Source organism: Pseudorasbora parva, chromosome 3 (assembly GCF_024679245.1).
Source record: "Pseudorasbora parva isolate DD20220531a chromosome 3, ASM2467924v1, whole genome shotgun sequence".
Taxonomy (NCBI): domain Eukaryota; kingdom Metazoa; phylum Chordata; class Actinopteri; order Cypriniformes; family Gobionidae; genus Pseudorasbora; species Pseudorasbora parva.
Window position 1 is genome coordinate 18,647,633 of NC_090174.1, and position 18,499 is coordinate 18,666,131.

At 37.7% G+C, this 18,499-nt stretch overlaps 1 protein-coding gene across 5 annotated transcripts in view; it reads left to right on the forward strand.

The window, feature by feature from the left end:
* Window positions 1-18,499, forward strand: part of abr (ABR activator of RhoGEF and GTPase) — a 373,871-nt gene that overhangs the window by 255,109 nt on the left and 100,263 nt on the right. For 3 of the 5 annotated variants that reach the window (XM_067437974.1, XM_067437976.1, XM_067437977.1), the window contains 3 exons: window positions 13,536-13,588; window positions 14,922-15,062; window positions 16,880-17,028. In XM_067437974.1, the coding sequence (XP_067294075.1) occupies window positions 13,536-13,588; window positions 14,922-15,062; window positions 16,880-17,028 (343 nt within the window). The remainder of the gene's footprint in view (window positions 1-13,535; window positions 13,589-14,921; window positions 15,063-16,879; window positions 17,029-18,499) is intronic. The other 2 variants (XM_067437975.1, XM_067437980.1) reach the window with 1 other exon arrangement.

Below are 18,499 nucleotides of genomic sequence, written 5' to 3' on the forward strand. Positions count from 1 at the left end.
TGTGTTTGGTTTTCCTCATAAGCTGTGGTATTAGCCTGCTGTCACACAAAATGCAGCACAATCTACACAACTACACAACTTCCACTTCAAAACTTTTAAAAAAGTTCATAAGGAGATTTAGTTTAATTTAGTTGTTTAAAGGTGCCCTAGAATGAAAAATTTAATTAACCTTGCCATGGCGAAATAATAAGAGTTTAGTACATGGACATCACATACTGTAAGTCTCAAACATCATTGCCTCCTAATTCTTATGTAAATCTCGTGAATCCAAAACTCCACGAAAAAAAATAAAAAAATGCTTCTCAATATAAACCCAACCATGACGCAAGCGTTGGGATCATTTATATGCACGCCCCCAACATTTGCATCTGTCCAAAAATGTGCATTGTCAGGCGGAAATGGAGCAAATCATCAAAACAAGCTGCTTGCATGGACACACGTCATGTTCCAGGCTGTTCAGGAGAATTGTCTACCCTTCCCACAGATAAAAAATGTCAACAGTGATTGTTGATGTTTATAATTGGATACCACAACAATTTAATTCAAGGTCGTTTGTTTGTTCGGCCCATTTCAAGCAAGCTTCGCTCAACGTCTTAAACTGAAGAAAGTGGCAACTATATTCCTGCAAGCAGTAAGTAGCGATTTTATCCACTTATTGACTAGCTGTTTAAACAATTTCTGATTAAATTGAACGTTTCTTAGAGAGACAGCATTGTCTAGATAACGCAAGATGCTAGTACAGTAACAATAAGAAACTCCAAGTGCCATACAAAACTAAATAGTGTGTCTAATGACAAATGGTAATATTACTTTGTATTACAAAATACAACCGTAGATACTTTGCTTAGATCGTTCACTTGATCCTTCTAGCAAACGTCACCTTTTCCACCATATAAGTTAAAACGATAGTCATTTGACAAGGCTATTCATTTTGTAAAAATATGAGTTATATATTTATATTTTGGAGAAATATGTCGAAGGGAGATTGATAAAATGCAGCTTACTTGTTTATTTGTGTTTTCAGATCATCCGTGCGCGCGAGAGAGAGAGAGAGAGAGAGAGAGAGAGAGAGAGAGAGAGAGAGAGAGAGAGAGAGAGAGAGAGAGAGAGAGAGAGAGAGCATGCATATTATGGTTGCCAGATTGGACATGTTTAGGTAAAAACCAGAGAGTATTCTTTTCACAGAAAAGCTCTGTTTGGGAGATTTAATTACTGCGAACGCAAGCTCTTTCTCGCCTGCGGATGTTCTGAAACCACCAAATAAACAAGCAAGCTGCATTTTATCAATCTCCATTTGAGATGTTTTGCTTAAAGTTTAATTTAGTCGGTCTGTGTTGTGTCAGGACGCTCAGGACTCACGAGCCACTTCACTGAACTGCTCTGAGCTGCAGAAATAAGCCAATCAGAGCAGAGCTCAACATTAATATTCATGACCCCTCCAAATAAGGCAAAAACAGAGCATTACATCCTAGGGACAATTTATAGGATTGTAAAAGGACATGTAAAACTGTATCGGTTATTCTTGTGTGTTACACAGCCCGTTTGAGCTTCCAGGAACCAATAAGGTTTAAAAAGGAACCAATAAGCTTCTGTTTACGCTTCTTAAATCAGTTTTAATCTGTTATCATATAAAGCAATAAAGTCTCTTCAGAAATTTTTTAGACTAAACGGCTTAATTCATGTGGATCAGTTTTACAATCATTTTATGAACTTTTTGAAGCATCAAAGTGGTATTTGTGTAGCCATCAATGTAGAATACAGAAAGCTCTCAGATGTCATCAAAAATATTTTAATTTGTGTTCCGAAGATGAGCAAAGGTCTTTATGGGTTTGGAACATCATGAGGGTGATGAGGATAATTAATGACAGAATGTTCAGTTTTGTGTAAACTTACCCTTTAAGTTCTTCTTACTGAGTATGAAAAGGTGGCACGAGATATCATCAAACCCCAACCATATACTGTATAACTGCAATGCATGCATGGAGATCAACTAGGGCTGGGCTATGTGGCAAAATATGATTTATTTTGTTGGTAAGACATCATGGTTTGAAATCATGCATGGCACGGAAGGTTCCCCTGCTTAAACCAGCACATGTCCAGGCCCGTCTTAAGTTTGCCAATGACTAGTTGGATGATCCAGAGGTGTCATGGGAGAAAGTTATGTGGTCAGATGAAACCAAAATAGAACTTTTTGGTCTAGGGCTGAAACAATTCGTCGAGTAACTCGAGTTACTCGAATTGAAAAATCCTCGAGGCAAAATCATTGGCCTCAACACTTCGTTTAGTCTATTTAACTACACACCGATGTTGCAGAAATGCATTTTGTTGTGTAAGGACTCTTGTGTAAGAGTATGCGCGGATTGTGGTTATATCCGCTGTTCAAGTGTGTAAACGTCCCCAAAATTGTGGGTGGATGAGAGTTAAATCATTAATGTGTTGATTTTATAAAGACGCGGATTTCTCATTTTACAGTAAAACGCAATGAAGGTGTGTCGTTCTTTAACTTTCATTTTCAGCTGATGTCAAAATCAAATACCACAATACGAGAGAGACTGGCATCAGCACTGGTAATATCATTTAGTCTAGTTTTTTTAAGGAAGACAACTGTGTGTTGAGCTTCAGGATGTAACGCTGAACATTTTGGTTTCATTTGCGGCAGTTCGCACGTCAGCTGAGGAGATACGAGCAACTCCAAACACAGCATGGATGGCGTTTGCACATGGATCACCGTCATTATGATGTGTGTGAAATCTTTAATGAGACTTTATATATACACTTGATAATATCTTCGAAATAGGCTACACCGTGTGTGTGTGTGTGTGTGTGTGTGTGTGTGTGTGTGTGTGTGTGTGTGTGTGTGTGTGTGTGTGTGTGTGTGTGTGTGTGTGTGTGTGTGTGTGTGTGTGTGTGTGTGTGTGTGTGTGTGTGTGTGTGTGTGTGTGTGTGTGTGTGTGTTTGTTTGTTTGTTTGTTTGAGAGACGTGAAACGCTCATGCGGCGTGCTTTCATTGATTTGGTAATTTAAATCTCACACTTTAATCATATTTATATTAGTACTTAATAAAACAAGCTCTAGATCTGTATGTGCAATGTACTTTATCTGAATTAAACACAAATTCAAAGAATATATATATTTTTTTAAAGCAACCTACATGCTAATATGACGATAGCATCACGCTTACACTGAGTATTTGAATTTGTGAGGTTCAGGTGCGGATGGATGGTTTGTTTTTTAACTGCTGATTCAGTGACGTTAGAGCGTTAGAGCTGATCAGCGCATCTCTAGTGTGCCCAACGCTACCCTTGTTCTTATTTCAAGTTTCCTTCCTTTCCAATATTTTTGGCTTCTTACAAAAGCCACAAATCCTTCAAAAGACAGTAAAGGCTTAGACCTATGTCGTGACTGAACTGAAGCTGAAACTTTAAAGTTAAGTTGTACAACATAAATGCAATGTTTAAGCATTATTGTTATTTATGTTACTATTATTTTGATTAATAGGTTGTAGGTTTGGTTTTAGATTGAACTATGTTTACCTTTTAAAGTAATTTGAAATAGATCTGTATATAATATAATATGGCAATTGAATGCATTAAAATGGTTATTAATGAATGCATTTTCAGCAATAAAACTTTTTTTTTTTCTAAAAAGAAAACAAATAAGATGTTAATTTTAAGATAACTGTCTGATTTTCTCTTATATACAGTTGTGGTCAAAATTGTTGGTACCCCTGGTAAATATAATCAAATATGGCTATAAAAAATAATCTACATTGTTCATCCTTTTGATCTTTTATTTAAAGAAATACAAAAATTACATAACCTTTCATTTAAGTAAAATAATTGAAAATGGGGGGTAAATCACATTATGAATTAAAAGCTTTTCTCTAAAACACATTGGCCACAATTGTTGGTACCCCTAGAATTTTAAATGAGTAAAATGTCTCTGAAATATATTTACATTAATATTTACATTTTTTAGCACACCAGGGTGACAAGGAACATGAAATTGTCCAGCTATGATGTCTTGTTTCACAGGAGTATAAATACAAGGAGGCATAAAAGCCTAATTCCCTTAATCATTTATCACAATGAGTGAGACCAAGGAATATAGTTCTGATGTGCAGCAAAAGATTGTTGAGCTTCACAAAATAGAAAGCGGCTGTAGGAAAATAGCTAAAGCATAGAAAATCCCCATTTCCACCACCAGGGCAATAATTAAGAAGCTCCATTTAACTAAAGATGTTACAAATCTGCGTGAAAGAGGATGTGTGTGTATATTGTCCTAATGCACAGCGAGGAAGGACGTTTGAGTGCACAAAGACTCTCCAAGGACCACAGATGGAGAATCGAAGTGATTAGTTGAGTCTTGGGGTCAGAAAGCCTAAAAAAAAAATTCAAACATCCCCTACCTCACCACATGTTGTTTGGGAGGGATTAAAGAAAAATCATCCTCGCTTATCCATAAACAAACTCCAGCATATTCAGTGGTCAGACACGACTGGAATGTCAAAAGGGACCTGGTTCTGTGGTCAGATGAAACTATAAAATAGCTTTTTGGCTACAAATCTACCAGATGGGTTTGGTGCAAACGGGGATAAAAAGTACCCCATGTCCACGGCTAAAAATACCACTGGATCTTTAATGTTGTGGGCCTATTTTTTTGCTGGAGGTCCTGGACATCTTTTACAGATACATGGTATCATGGGTTCTAGCAAATACCAAAAGATAAAAAATCAAAACCCGATGGATTCTGCTAGAAATCTTATAATGGGCCGTGGTTAAATCTCCCATCAGGACAACGATCCAAAACAAACATCAAAATCAACACACACGTGTCACTAAGCACAAAATGAATCTTCTGCCATGACCATCCCAGTTTCCTGACCTGAACCCTATAGAAGATGAGTGGCTGAACTGAAGAGAATAAGCACCAACATAGATCTGGGAATCTGACGGATCTGGAGAGGTTCTGTATGGAGGAATGGTCTCTGATCTCTATTCAGGTGTTCTCCAAACTCATCAGGCATTATAGAAGAAGACTCGGAGCTGTTATCTTGGGAAAAGGGGGTTGCAAAAAGTATTTAATTAAAGGGTACCAACAATTGTGGCCAACTTGTTTTAGAGAAAAGCTTTTATTTCATAATGTGATTTACCCCCCATTTTTAGATCTTTTACTTTAATGAAAGGTTCGATTTTTGTGAATTTTTAAATAAAAGATCAAAAGGATAAACAATGCAGATTTATTTTTTACAGCCATATTTGATCATATTTACCAGGGGTACCAACAATTTTCACCGCGACTATGTAGTATTGCTCTTTAATAAAGAAACAAGTAATTATTATCTGATTACTCGAATAATCGATGGAATAATTGGTAGAATACTCGATTACTAAAAGAATCGATAGCTACAGCCCTATTTTGGTCATAATTCCACTAAACGTTTTTGGAGAATGATGAGTACCATCCCAAGAACACCATCCTTCTGTGAAGCATGGGGGTGGTAGCATCATGCTTTGGGGGTGTTTTTCTGCACATGGGACAGGGCGGCTGCACTGTATTAAGGAGAGGATGACCGGGGCCATGTATTGTGAGATTTTGGGGAACAACCTCCTTCCCTCAGTTAGAGTATTGAAGATGGGTCACGGCTGGGTCTTTCAACATGACAATGACCCGAAGCACACAGCCAGGATAACCAAGGAGTGCCTCTGCAAGAAGCATATCAAGGTTCCGGCGTGGCCTAGCCAGTCTCCAGTAGGGCTGTGTATTGCCAAGACTCTGGCGATACAATACGTATCACGATACAGGGGTTACGATACAATATATTGCAATATATTGCGATATTGTAAGAGAGGCAATATATTGCGATATTTCTTTTTTGTGTGTTTTTGTTTTTTATAATTTAAAAGAATAAAGAACACAACCATAAGCCTAAAACACGAGACAAAGTATTTTATTTAATTAATACAGCCTATAATTTATATCACTAATCATATGCAATGTGCAATCTAAGTTAAGGGAAATGTAAAGTGACTGCAGGATTCTTTATGTGTGTGTTTTAAAGGTTCACAGTATAGCAGTGGCTATTTAACAACAGAAAATGCAGTCCATTTCATGACTGAATGACTGTTTGTTTTATATTAAACACAGTAGCCCCGATCACACAGAACGCGTTTTTGCAGCGAGAGGCGCCTTTTTTGAATGGATTTCGGTTGGCAGAGAGCGTTATGCGCGCTGCTAATGCACCCTGGGTGCCTCGCGTTTCTGAAGGAGCGCTGCGAGCGCATGAAGTTGAAAAAAAGTCAACTGAGCAGAATAGCGTGCAACATCATCACGCTTATGTTCTTTTGTCCAAACGAATGAATGAAGAAGCGGGCCTTCCGTTGTGTTGACCGTTACATTGATTTGACTGACAGTACAGGTGATTCGGGGGTGGCCTAGAAACATTAAAGCGCACTTTTGAATGAAAAAACGCCGACCAAAAAAGGAGTGCAGTGCGCCTCGCGTTTTCGAACCTGAAAAACGCGTTCTGTGTGATCGGGGCCTAAAGCTGTTTTCTATAAAGCAGTCTATTGGATAAAGTGCTATTTCAAGAACTGAACTGCAGAGCTGGTGCATCCATATCCACATCGCTATGATCTTTCATTCTGCTGCCACCGCTGTCAGTTTTGGCATGTGTTTATTTTGTTACTGAGAGGAAAACGTGCAGTACATTCTATCGAAACACTTCTCAGCAGCGCGGGTGACGTCAGGATGTTAAGCGAGCTCTGTTTCAATGTGTTTCCCGAGTATTAGATTATAACTTGGCCTATTTTGCAAACAAAATGTTTCTTGTCGATTTCCTTAGTGGCTTCTTTTTAGCTGAAGCCAAAATGAGTCCACACTTCAGCTCTGTATACTGCAGGAGCGGAATAATGCTATCGTCTTGAGAGCTGGGTTTGCTAATCTAAACACTAGTGATGCACGCACTTTTACCTTGCGCTTCTCCGGCTCCGCGTCAGTTATACGTTCTGAGATAACACTGCCATCTAGCAGTTGGGTGTTATACAGTCTGTGGTTTAAACCGAACACAAAGCCACGAATCTTGGATGTAAATAAATAAATATATAAATATCGATACAGCGTTTTTGAGAATCGATACAGTATCGCCAAACATAATATCGCGATATTCACGTGTATCTATATTTTCTTACACCCCTAGTCTCCAGACCTAAACCCTATAGAGCATCTTTGGAGGGAGCTCAAACTCTCAAACTCTGTCTCAGTGACAGGCCAGAAACCTGACTGATCTAGAGAAGATCTGTGCTGAGGAGTTGGCCAAAATCCTTCCTGCAGTGTGTGCAAACCTGGTGAAAAACTACAGGAAACATTTGACCTCTGTCATTGCCAACAAAGGGTATTTAACAAAGTATTGAGATGAACTTTTGTTATTGATCAAATACTTATTTCCCACCATAATTTGCCAATAAATTCTTTAAAAATCAGACAATGATTTTGTCTCATTCTCGTTCTCATTCTTCAGAACTTGCTCAATTTGTGGCTGACTATATTTTTTTTGCTCCACTGTATATCCTGACAAAGACTGAAGCCTGGAGAAGCCAGAGTCCTTATTAATTGAGGGTTCATTCACCTTTGTAGTTGAGTTAGTTTTGTTAGTTTGGTCCAGACCAAAAAACAAAAACAAAACATATAGTCCTGGTCCGCTTAGCATTTACAATGGCATTTTTAACAGCAAACCTAAAGTTACAGAACCAAAGGCATAGGGAGATGGTCACAACCTGATTGTTCGGCTTTTATGACGTAGGAGTTTGCTTACCGAATAGTCAAAACAATGTTGTGTGCTGAATTAAACGTAGTCATTTTATGCGCCTACATATGGCATTATTTTTACAATCTGAGAACTCATGAAGAGCTCATAAAATGTACAAAAAATTCAAAACAGCACCAGGATTTCCTCCGTTATGTGCAGAAACAAAGATCAGCTGCAAAAGAGACGGCAGTTTTGTCGTCTGTACCGACTAATGGGCAACACAGGTCCTTTAAAGATATGAACCAGGAATGCTTTTTGTGTGTTTTTTCTAGCATTTTCGAAACATGCTCGTCGGACCAAATATTAATGAGGCACTTATCTCGTTGCTCCACATTTGCCCTCTAACGTTAACGTTACTCATTTTGGATACAACGATCTTTCAGCGTGGTCAAATCAGCTGACTTGTAGCGTTGCATCTTGTGACATTACTTCCTGTTTTTGGTTTGTTTACATGTCTTTGGTCCATGTTGCATTTATTATATTTGGTGTACGCACCAGGGTTCGGACGGCAACGTTCACATATGTTCAAATGAACCACACTAACCAAGCAATCGCATCAGGGTTCATTTTAATCTAAGCAAACATGGCAAATGTGAACGCACCCAAAATTTTAGAATAGCCTATAGTTTATTAACGAAAATAGAATAACATAATGTAAACCTTTAAATGTACAAACATGCTTTTTCTGCCTTAAAACAATATAAGGGTTATATTAGGTTGCCTTGTAACTTATTAAAATAGTGGCTGCAAACATCTAAAATATTTTAAGAGGGAAACAAGGAAAAACTCAGGAAAAAAAGGTACAAAAGCACTCACTGGGACGGTACCCTTTCAAAAGGTACTAATATATGTGTTCCATTTAGGAACTAATATTTACCTTCAGAGGTAAAAAAGAGATCACTTTGAAGATCACGTTTGAAGTGCGAATACAGTAGCAAAAACAAGTGGACCTTTTTATCTAATTCTCATTGTTCATTTGATGCGGAGTTGCTCCGCGGTGTGTCAAGAACAAAACAAAAAAAGTTTGCATTTCTGTTGGTGAGGGTGTAATACAGAAGAAAAAAAATGCTAAAGGAAAATTAGGAAATGCAATTAACCATACAGTTGTGGAAGCATGAATAGAATATATAAATATAAATTTTTTATTTTTTGGTGTTAACATTCACAGCATTGAAGATTGCATGTCTCTCCAAAACAATGCAAGATGAAAAGAATGTCTCCAACTAAAAGCCCTGCAGTGAGATAAGCATGGTTTGCTGATGAATGATTGGCTAACATAATCATGTCCAGTGCTTCTCAAACTTTGTTGGTCACACCCCCCGTTCAACCTATGAAAAAATGTGGCACATTTTATTTCACGACAAATCAAAACTTTTTTTTTTTTTTTTTTGTTCATTGTAATTAAACAGTTTGAACATTTTGAAATTACAATTGTGTTGCTGTTAAAACTGATCAGGCACATATGCACATATGCTTTAACTGTCATTGTTAGATAATTTTTTACTTAGGCCTACTTTTATAATGGCTATTATTGATCACACATAAACTGACATTTAACATAAGAGACTAGGTTGTGTTTGGTATATTTAATTTTATTATACTGATAATCATATATATGCACTTATTGCCTGAACCACATATTAATGTTTAATATTTTTTAATGTAAACGAAAAGAGGCAGGGTTGTGTTAGATTTAGTTTGTTATTTATAATATATGCAGTGAAGATAATCCATATGCGTTGCCTGAACCACATTTGTGTGGCTATTAATGTTTGTTAATTAAATGAAAAGAGGCAGAGTGGTGTTTTATGACATTTCGTTTTATTGTAGCCTAAAATCTAAATATATTACAAAATATTTGGAGTGTGAGTGAAGAACTCTCGTTTTACACATCCAATTCGCTGTGGACATGCGAGTGGATTCAAAATGTTCAAACATCCAATAGACGAGAATATGACGCTCTATTCGCATTCGGTGTGAACGCAGCCTCTCCTCCTCGCCAACCACATTAACACTGAAGCTGAGAACAAGATATGCCTCACATTTGCTGCATTTAGCTTTTGAATGACCTGCAGCTGCCTGGGATGTCTGTGAGACATGTCTGTCTACTGCTTTTCTCTTGCCTTTTATAAACCAATCCATTTTCCATCCGACGTCAGTTAACTTGGCAGTTTTTAGTATTTTTTAAGTCCCGCGCCCCCCTGCAGTACCTGTGAAGCCCCACACTTTGAGAACCACATTAAAATTCAACAGGCATTTAGAATGGGTTGTCATTTTTGCATAGTATTGAGCATATACTAAAATGTTCTATACATTTTATTTTAAATACATATTTTGTATACTTTAGCTCAGCCAAAACTGAATCAGAGTTTGTAGAAGGAATGAAATAGAGAATACTAAACTCAAGAAAAAATGTGAAAATTATGGTACTAAATGGTTAGATACCAGGGTTTGAAATTATTTTCACTCTCCGTCAAATTTGGCTAATGAATTTTACTATTCAGAACTTCTACTAGCCAAAACAGAAATAAACCAGCAAATGTATCAATAAAGACCATAGGGTGATTTTTTTTTTCCCCCAAAGTTCTTAGACATAAAGCATTTATGAGAACAGATTGGAAAAAGCCTCTCAATTATCTTCTATAGGGCTCTGGCAGAGTGTTAATATTTGCACAGCAGATGGGAAGCGCTGCTCCGTATATCAGACATCTCACAGGCAGGCTTATATTGCACTCCAGTTGCACAAACAGAAAGAAACAAGTGTGATCTATATTATTTTTCTAGGCCTATATCAAGCATTTTTATTCAAGCCACAAAAACAAACCTGTTACTGAAAAATGCATGATTCATGATTTCTAATGGTGAAGACAGTACATACATATATTTGTCCTAAATCGTTATATTTTAACCCCCGTTTCGGCGGAGGTGCTGGCACAATCATTAATCGCCAGCCGAACAGTTATAAAGAACAGTGTGTTCAAATTTTAAAGACGTGGCACCTCACTGCATTTCTCTCAGTGTGTGATGCTCTTGCGACCTACGTGTTGTTTTGTTATTGTTTGAGGCTCCTTTTAGGAGAAGTGCTCTGATAGCGATGCCATGAGAAGTGATAAAACATAATTTATTAATCATAACCCGCTAAATTGACTAGTGTGTAGATATGTGCTACCCACCACAGTGGACTTTCTGGAGAAAACACTAATGTTATCAGCTTATATTAATTTATCATATAGCGACAATGTCAGCAGATCAGTATTATAGTTTATAGAATTAAATAAGACTTAATTTATTTATTTTATTTGTATATTTAATTGAATAACTTAGATCATAATTTTAGTGTCCCCAACTGAGCAAGCCAAGTCAAAGGTGACAGTGGCAAGGAACCAAAACTCCATCAGGGCGTGATGGAGGAAAAATAAACCTTGGGAGAAACCAGACTCAGTCGGGGTGCCAGTTCGCCTCTGGCCTATTAACAAACAGTGTATGATTATTATTCTGGCAACCTTACAGGTCAGAAATCATATTAGATCGGAATATTCAAAATTTCTGGGTATCACGCAAGAGACGGGTTTATTGAGGATGGTGTGTCGATTACACAAGGATTTGAATATTTGGAAAATCTGAGTCGTCACGCTGGAGACGGTTTAATTGAGGATGACGTGACTTTGAGGCAAATTCAGCGGAGAAACAAATTGACACATGTTTAGCTGACACTCCAGGATGCGTTGGTCATGTCCAGGCGCAGGTCCACCATCCGATCTGGCCACAGCCTGGATCCGGCCGACTACAGTAAACCTCGGGATAAACAGAGAGACTTACATTAGCGTAGATGCCACTCTTTTTTATGATGTAACGAGTACACCAGGTGTTATGGGAAGTGTTCCCAGTTCCGGCTGACCTAGATAATGCAGCCTAACAATCAATCAAATTGATTTGAATAATGAAAGTTAAAAATGTTCTATGTGTATGCCGTAGTAAATAGATGCGTTTTTAGTCTAGATTTAAACTGACTTAGTGTGTCTGCTTCCCGAACTTTGCTAGGAAGACTGTTCCAGAGTTTAGGTGCTAAATAGGAAAAGGATCGACCGCCTGCAGTTGATTTAGATATTCAAGGTATTATCAACTGGCCAGAGTTTTGAGACCGCAATAGACGTGATGGAGTATAATGTGTTAAGAGCTAGCTTAAGTAATGGGGAGCTAAACCATTTAGTGCTTTGTAAGTAATAAGAAAAACTGTAAAATGTATGCAATGTTTAATAGGGAGCCAGTGCAGTGTTGAGAGAATATGATCTTACTTCCTGGTTCTAGTAAGAACTCGAGCTGCTGTGTTTTGGACCAGTTGCAGTTTATTAAGCGAGCAGGGCAACCACCCAGTAGAGCATTACAATAATCTAGCCTTGAGCTCATAAACGCATTTACAAACTGTTCTGCATTTTGCATTGAAAGCATGTGCCATAATTTAGCTTAAATAATCTTTAAGATTGTAGAATTCAGTTTTACAGATGCTAGAAACATGGCTTTCAAATGAATGACTGGTATCAAAGAGCACACTCAGGTTCCTCAATGACGACAAGGGCTTGACAGAGCAGTCATCAAGTGTTAGAGAGTATTCTACAAACTGATAACGGTCAGGTCAAGTTGTGTTTTTTTATATTGTTTTATTTTTAAGTGGTTTATTTATAGCCAACTTAAAAGTTGGTGGTACATATGTCAAGAATGGGACTGTGTTTTTAAATGAAGTAAACAGTTATTAAATAAATTATTGTGTTGAAGTTTTGGCTCAGTGGTTAGTGCAAGGCCATAACCACAAATTATTATTTAGAATATTCAGTATTTTTTAATTACCGGCTGTTAATCTTGTACCTTTAGGGAAATATTACATTTTGGTTGCATTTTGGTAAAAATGGACTCAAATACAAATTGGACTAATAATAATAATAATAATAATAATAATAATAATAATAATAATAATAATAATAATAATGTTTTTAAGTCGCAAACAAGTTTTGTATTGATTTTTTCTAGATAGAAAAAAAAATCTAAACCTCTCATTTAACTTTGCAAATCCTCCTTTTATTGCATTGAATATTTGTGAACAGTGGTGTTAGTGTATAATATTTGTGTAACGAGTCATTTGGTAATGTCACCTTCTTTTATTTCTGAAACTGCAGATAGATTTCTTTTACATATAGAGTTCAGACTTTAGGAATTACAATTACCTTAAAACTATTGAATTCTATCACATTGTATAAATGGAACAGTTTAAATATGCTATGAGGTGTTCATATACCTCTGCAGTGTTCAGGGAGGGCATGATACTGTAAGTTCTTTCTCAGTCTGTCAGCTTACTGGGAGTGGGGATTTACAGAGAGATAAAGACATAAAACGAGCCACCTCTCAGTGTTTGGATTCATTATGTCCTGGATGCTCATGTGTGCAGTGCTCAGAGATGCTGCTATTATCACTAGTATCTGGCTGCTCAGTCAGCTGTGTAATAGTTTTAGAGAGGGTATCTCTCTCTCTCTCTCTCTCTCTCTCTCTCTCTCTCTCTCTCTCTCTCTCTCTCTCTCTCTCTCTCTCTCTCTCTCTCTCTCTCTCTCTCTCTCTCTCTCTCTCTCTCTCTCTCTCCCTCTCTCTATTTTGAGTTCAGATCTTATACATCTCGTAAAAGAATATTCCATAACTTATGATTACGCTCTAATTCATGCTTTAATTTCTGTCTTTACAGCTCTCCTCTACAAGCCTATTGACCGTGTCACTCGCAGCACTCTTGTCCTACATGTGAGTTGCTCTATCTAAAAAGTATTACGTATATAAAATGTAAAGTGTTTGCAGTGTTTCTATTAAAGCTCTATTTGTACTATTTGTTCCCTGAGTATTAGTCCAAAATGTAACATCCACATATACACAGCCATTGAAAAGTTTTGTGGTCAGCAAGATAAAAATAAATAAAATAGTGACAGTAAAGATGTTTATAATGTTACAAACATTTAATATTTTAAATAAATGCTGTTATTTTGATTCATCAAAGAATCGTGGGGGGAAAAAATATGTCAGTTTCCATAAAAATTCTTCTTCTTTCGGCTGTTCCCTTCAGGGGTCACCACATTGAATCATCTGCCTCCATCTAGTCCTATCCTCTGTATCCTCTTCTCTCAGACTGACTACCTTCATGTCCTCCTTCACTACATCCATAAACCTCCTCTTTGGTCTTCCTCTTGACCTCCTGCCTGGCAGCTCTAACCTCAGCATCCTTTTACCGATATATTCACTCTCCCTCCTTTGAACATGTCCAAACCATCTCAACCTGGCCTCTCTAACTTTGTGTCCAAAACATCTCACATCTCTCTGATGTACCCATTCCTGATTCTATCCATCCTTGTCACTCCCAAAGAGAACCTCAACATCTTCAGCTCTGCTACCTCTAGCTCTTCCTCCTGTCTTTTCTCAGTGCAACTGTCTCCAAACCATACAACATTGCTGGTTTCACTACTGTCCTGTACACCTTTCCTGGTACACTTTTATCACACAACAGACCTGACACTTTTCTCCACCCATTCCAACCTGCCTGGATGCTGCTTCACCTCTTTTCCACACTCCCCATTGCTCTGGACTGTTGACCCTAAGTACTTACAATCCTGCACCTTCTTTACCTCTTCTCTCTGTAACCTCACTGTTCCACTTGGTTCACTTGATCTCCATAAAAATATTATAGAATAATAAAGTAGAATAAATAGAATAACTGTTTTCATCATTGATAGTGATAACAATATTTATTGAGGAGCAAATCAGCATATTAGAATGATTTATAAAGGCTGCTGAAAATTCAGTTTTGTACATCACTGGCATAAATTACATTTTTAAATATATTAAAATAGAAAACAGTTATTCTAAATTGCAACAATATTTCATAGTATTCTTGTTCTTACTGTACTTTTAGTCAGTAAAACATTTTAGTCTCATTTCAGTCTAACATTTACAGTCTTACTAACCACAAACTTTTGAACTGTAATATAGATTTCTCACTTTATCATTTTTATTTTATTATTGGGATTATCACTTTAAGAATACACATAAAACTCAGGTATGTTGTATTTTTGTTTTATTATTTAAGGACTTGTTGAAACACACCCCTAAGGATCATCCAGACTTCCCGTTGCTGCAGGATGCTCTGAGAATATCCCAGAACTTTCTGTCCAGCATCAATGAAGAGATTGACCCGCGCAGGACTGCCGTGACCACACCGAAGGGAGAGGTCTGCGACTGTGTGTTCGTGCAACTTTGTGTGTTTGGGCCCTATCATACACTTGGCGCAATGCAAAAACGCCATGATGACTTATTAAGAAATTAGGTTTAACCCTTTTAGACCAGTTGCCTGACCGTTTTTTCCGTCATTAAACTAGCAAAAGTGGATTCAAACTAAGTGCATCTGTGCCATGCACTCAGATCAATAAAATAGGACCATTTGTGTGATAGGAGAGAGCATGAAGTATACTGATAACAGTAATGCTTTAAAGGGATAGTTCACCCAAAAATGGAAGAAAAAAAAATCTGTAATTAATTACTCACCATTCATGGAGCACTTCATGCTTCCATCTGCTGAAAAGTTTTATGGAGATGAACATTTCGTTTTTCACCACGACCTGGCACCTGCTCACAGTGCCAAAACCACTGGTAAATGGTTTACTGACCATGGTATTACTGTGCTCATTTGGCCTGCCAACTCTCCTGACCTGAACCCCACTGCTTGACTGCTTCCCGAAACTGTAGTAACTGTATAGAACTGTATTTAATGATGTCACGCAGGTGACGGATACAAGTAGACGTGGTCCAGACGATCTGCTGAAATTTAAACAAATCATCAGAACCTGAGTATTGTTGCAGATCATGTCCATCCCTTTGTGACTATAACCACAGTGTACCCATCTGATAATAACACAGAATAATGTGCCATGTCACAAAGCTCAAATAATTTCAATCTGATTTCACTTTACTCAAATGGCCTCCACAGTCACCAGATTTCAATCCAATAGAGCACCTTTGAGATGTAGAACGGAGATTCGCAACACTTGTGCTTGCACACTAGTCTGACGTGGTCATACTCAATTCTAGTCAGAAAAGGAGTCTGAAACTGCTCCATTGGGCTCTGATTATGGGGCGTTTCAACCAAACCAGGAAAGACCTCAATTGAATAGACCTACAACCAATCGGAGCAACGAAGCGACGCATTATCAAATGTCAACAGAGCTCAACTACACTGTGTTGCCAAGTCCGCGTTTTTTCTGGCAGTTGTTTTCTATGTCCGCGGGTTGAAGCGACTATTATTTGATATATAGACCCATGAGTGCGAATTTAAGCAGGCCACCTTGCCAAAATAACACACATTTTAGCCCCCAAACACCATTTTTTTCCGGAGAACCCCCTCGAGAAGCTATCGTTTAGGGCTAGTAGTTGACGGGTTTTGTTGTAAAAACAACCCTGTCTGCATGTGCGCTGGAATAAACGATCTTTGCCGGTGTTGTAAAAAAATAAAATCATTTAATGATACACAGAGTAATTTCCCAACATGATCATCATTTCTGAGAGAAATTGTGAAGGTATATACAAACAAGCTCTCCGTTTAGGATTTGAACAAAAGTAATCCAAGCCCCTTTGATGACGTGCATGATTACGTTACTGTTTATCATCTGTCCATCATCGGCTAAAGCCCGCCCTGATGATTTCATTGGTCCGAAAAGTTTCTGTTCGGGGATAATTACTCCTCTATTGAGCGAGGCCAGACCAAACCGCCTGACCTAAAAATATTGTGGGCGGGGCTAATTTCGGCTGGCATCCAGGCTACTTGCACACTATGTGCTTGTAGAAAACATACACCTAACTGATAACACCTAACTTGTCAAAACACAAATGTAGGGAGGTGGAGAGAGAGTTTGTAATCATAACTGTATAAAAGCATATAAAAAGGTGCAATAGCACAACCTACTATGTTGAAGTTTCAAATTACTACCACTGGATTAATATTATTGTGCATGTAGTATTAATATCAATACTCATTTTTTTTTAATATGACAGGCTCGTCAGCTGGTGAAGGATGGTTTCCTGGTGGAGGTGTCGGAGGGGACGCGTAAACTCCGTCATGTCTTCCTCTTCACAGACCTTCTGCTCTGTGCCAAGATGAAAAAGACAGCAGTTGGGTATGAACATGGACAGTTCAGATTGGTGTAGGATTCACTTTGAATTTTCACTCAAAAAATGCTCATACATTTTACAGAATAATTACAAAGAAATGGCAAGTAACACATTGAATAAACCATGTTTTGAAGTAGAAAGACTAAAATTGTATTTTATTGTAAAATGTACTCCAATAGTCTTTGATTTATTTATTACTTAGAAATATTTACAGTTTACACTAACTCACTTTCTCTTTTAGTTATATATTACCTACACCTCAGGCTGTTGTGTGTTTGGTGCCTGTAAATTAAGTTTTTTGATTTACAAAGGTGCAATATCATTTGTCACTCTGTTGTTGGCATGGTTACAATGCCAAAGACGCCATAAAATTGATTGATAGCTGTTGTTACCCTGATGCAGCTACAGCTTTCAAAGAATTAAACACAAGCACTATAGGCTGTCCTCGCAAAGTGACTTGTTGCCTGGCTACCTTATCAGGCAATGACTTTGCGGGCAGCGTTTGCACACAAAGATACCTCATGAAACTGATTTCGGGCAGGCTTCTGAAGAAGCATAACGGTTTTATGATCTACAACAAAATACAGCAAGCTTTTTCGGATGCAACCATCTACTTTGCCTCATATGCTTGGCATTATGGGACATTCAGTTCTAGGTTTTTTTCTCAGCACTGGCAGAGACTGTAAAGTATTTAGCATTTCAATCAGACTGAATTAAGCAAGAGATGATTTTAATTGGTTGTTAAGATTGATGATGAACAGATTATTTTCTGCTGCAGAGCCATGTTTGGCATTATAATCATCCCTCAATAAAGGGTGCATTATTAAAGGTGCCCTAGAATGAAAAATTGAATTAACCTTGCCATAGTGAAATAATAAGAGTTCAGTACATGGACATTACATACCGTGAGTCTCAAACACCATTGCCTCCTACTTCTTAATGTAAATCTTGTGCATGAAAAACACCACAGAAAAATAAGTGATTCTCAACATAACGCCACCTGTGATGTAATTGCTGGGGATCATTAATATGTACGGCCTCAATATTTGCATATGTCCGAACATGTTCATTGTCAGGCGGAAATGACGGACCCGATTTATCATGATCTGCAGGTAAACAAGCGGCACGGCACACGAGGATAGCAAAAACGGCAGCACTCATGAACACAAATGTCATTTTCCAGGCTGTGCAGGGGATGTGAGGAATTTTCAAACCCTTCCCACAGATAAAAATGTCAACAGTCATAGTTGATGTTTATTATAATCGGATACAACAACAATTTAATTCAAAATCGTTTGTTTGTTTGGCCCATTTCAAGCAAGCTTCGCTCAGCGTCTTAAACTGAAGAAAGGGACAATTACAACTATATTCCTAAGTAGTTTATCCACTTATTGACTGTTTAAACAATTTCTAATTAAATTGAAAGTTTCTTAGAGATATAGCATTGTCTAGGTAATGCAAGATGCTTCTACAGTAACAATAGGAATCTCCAAGTACCATACA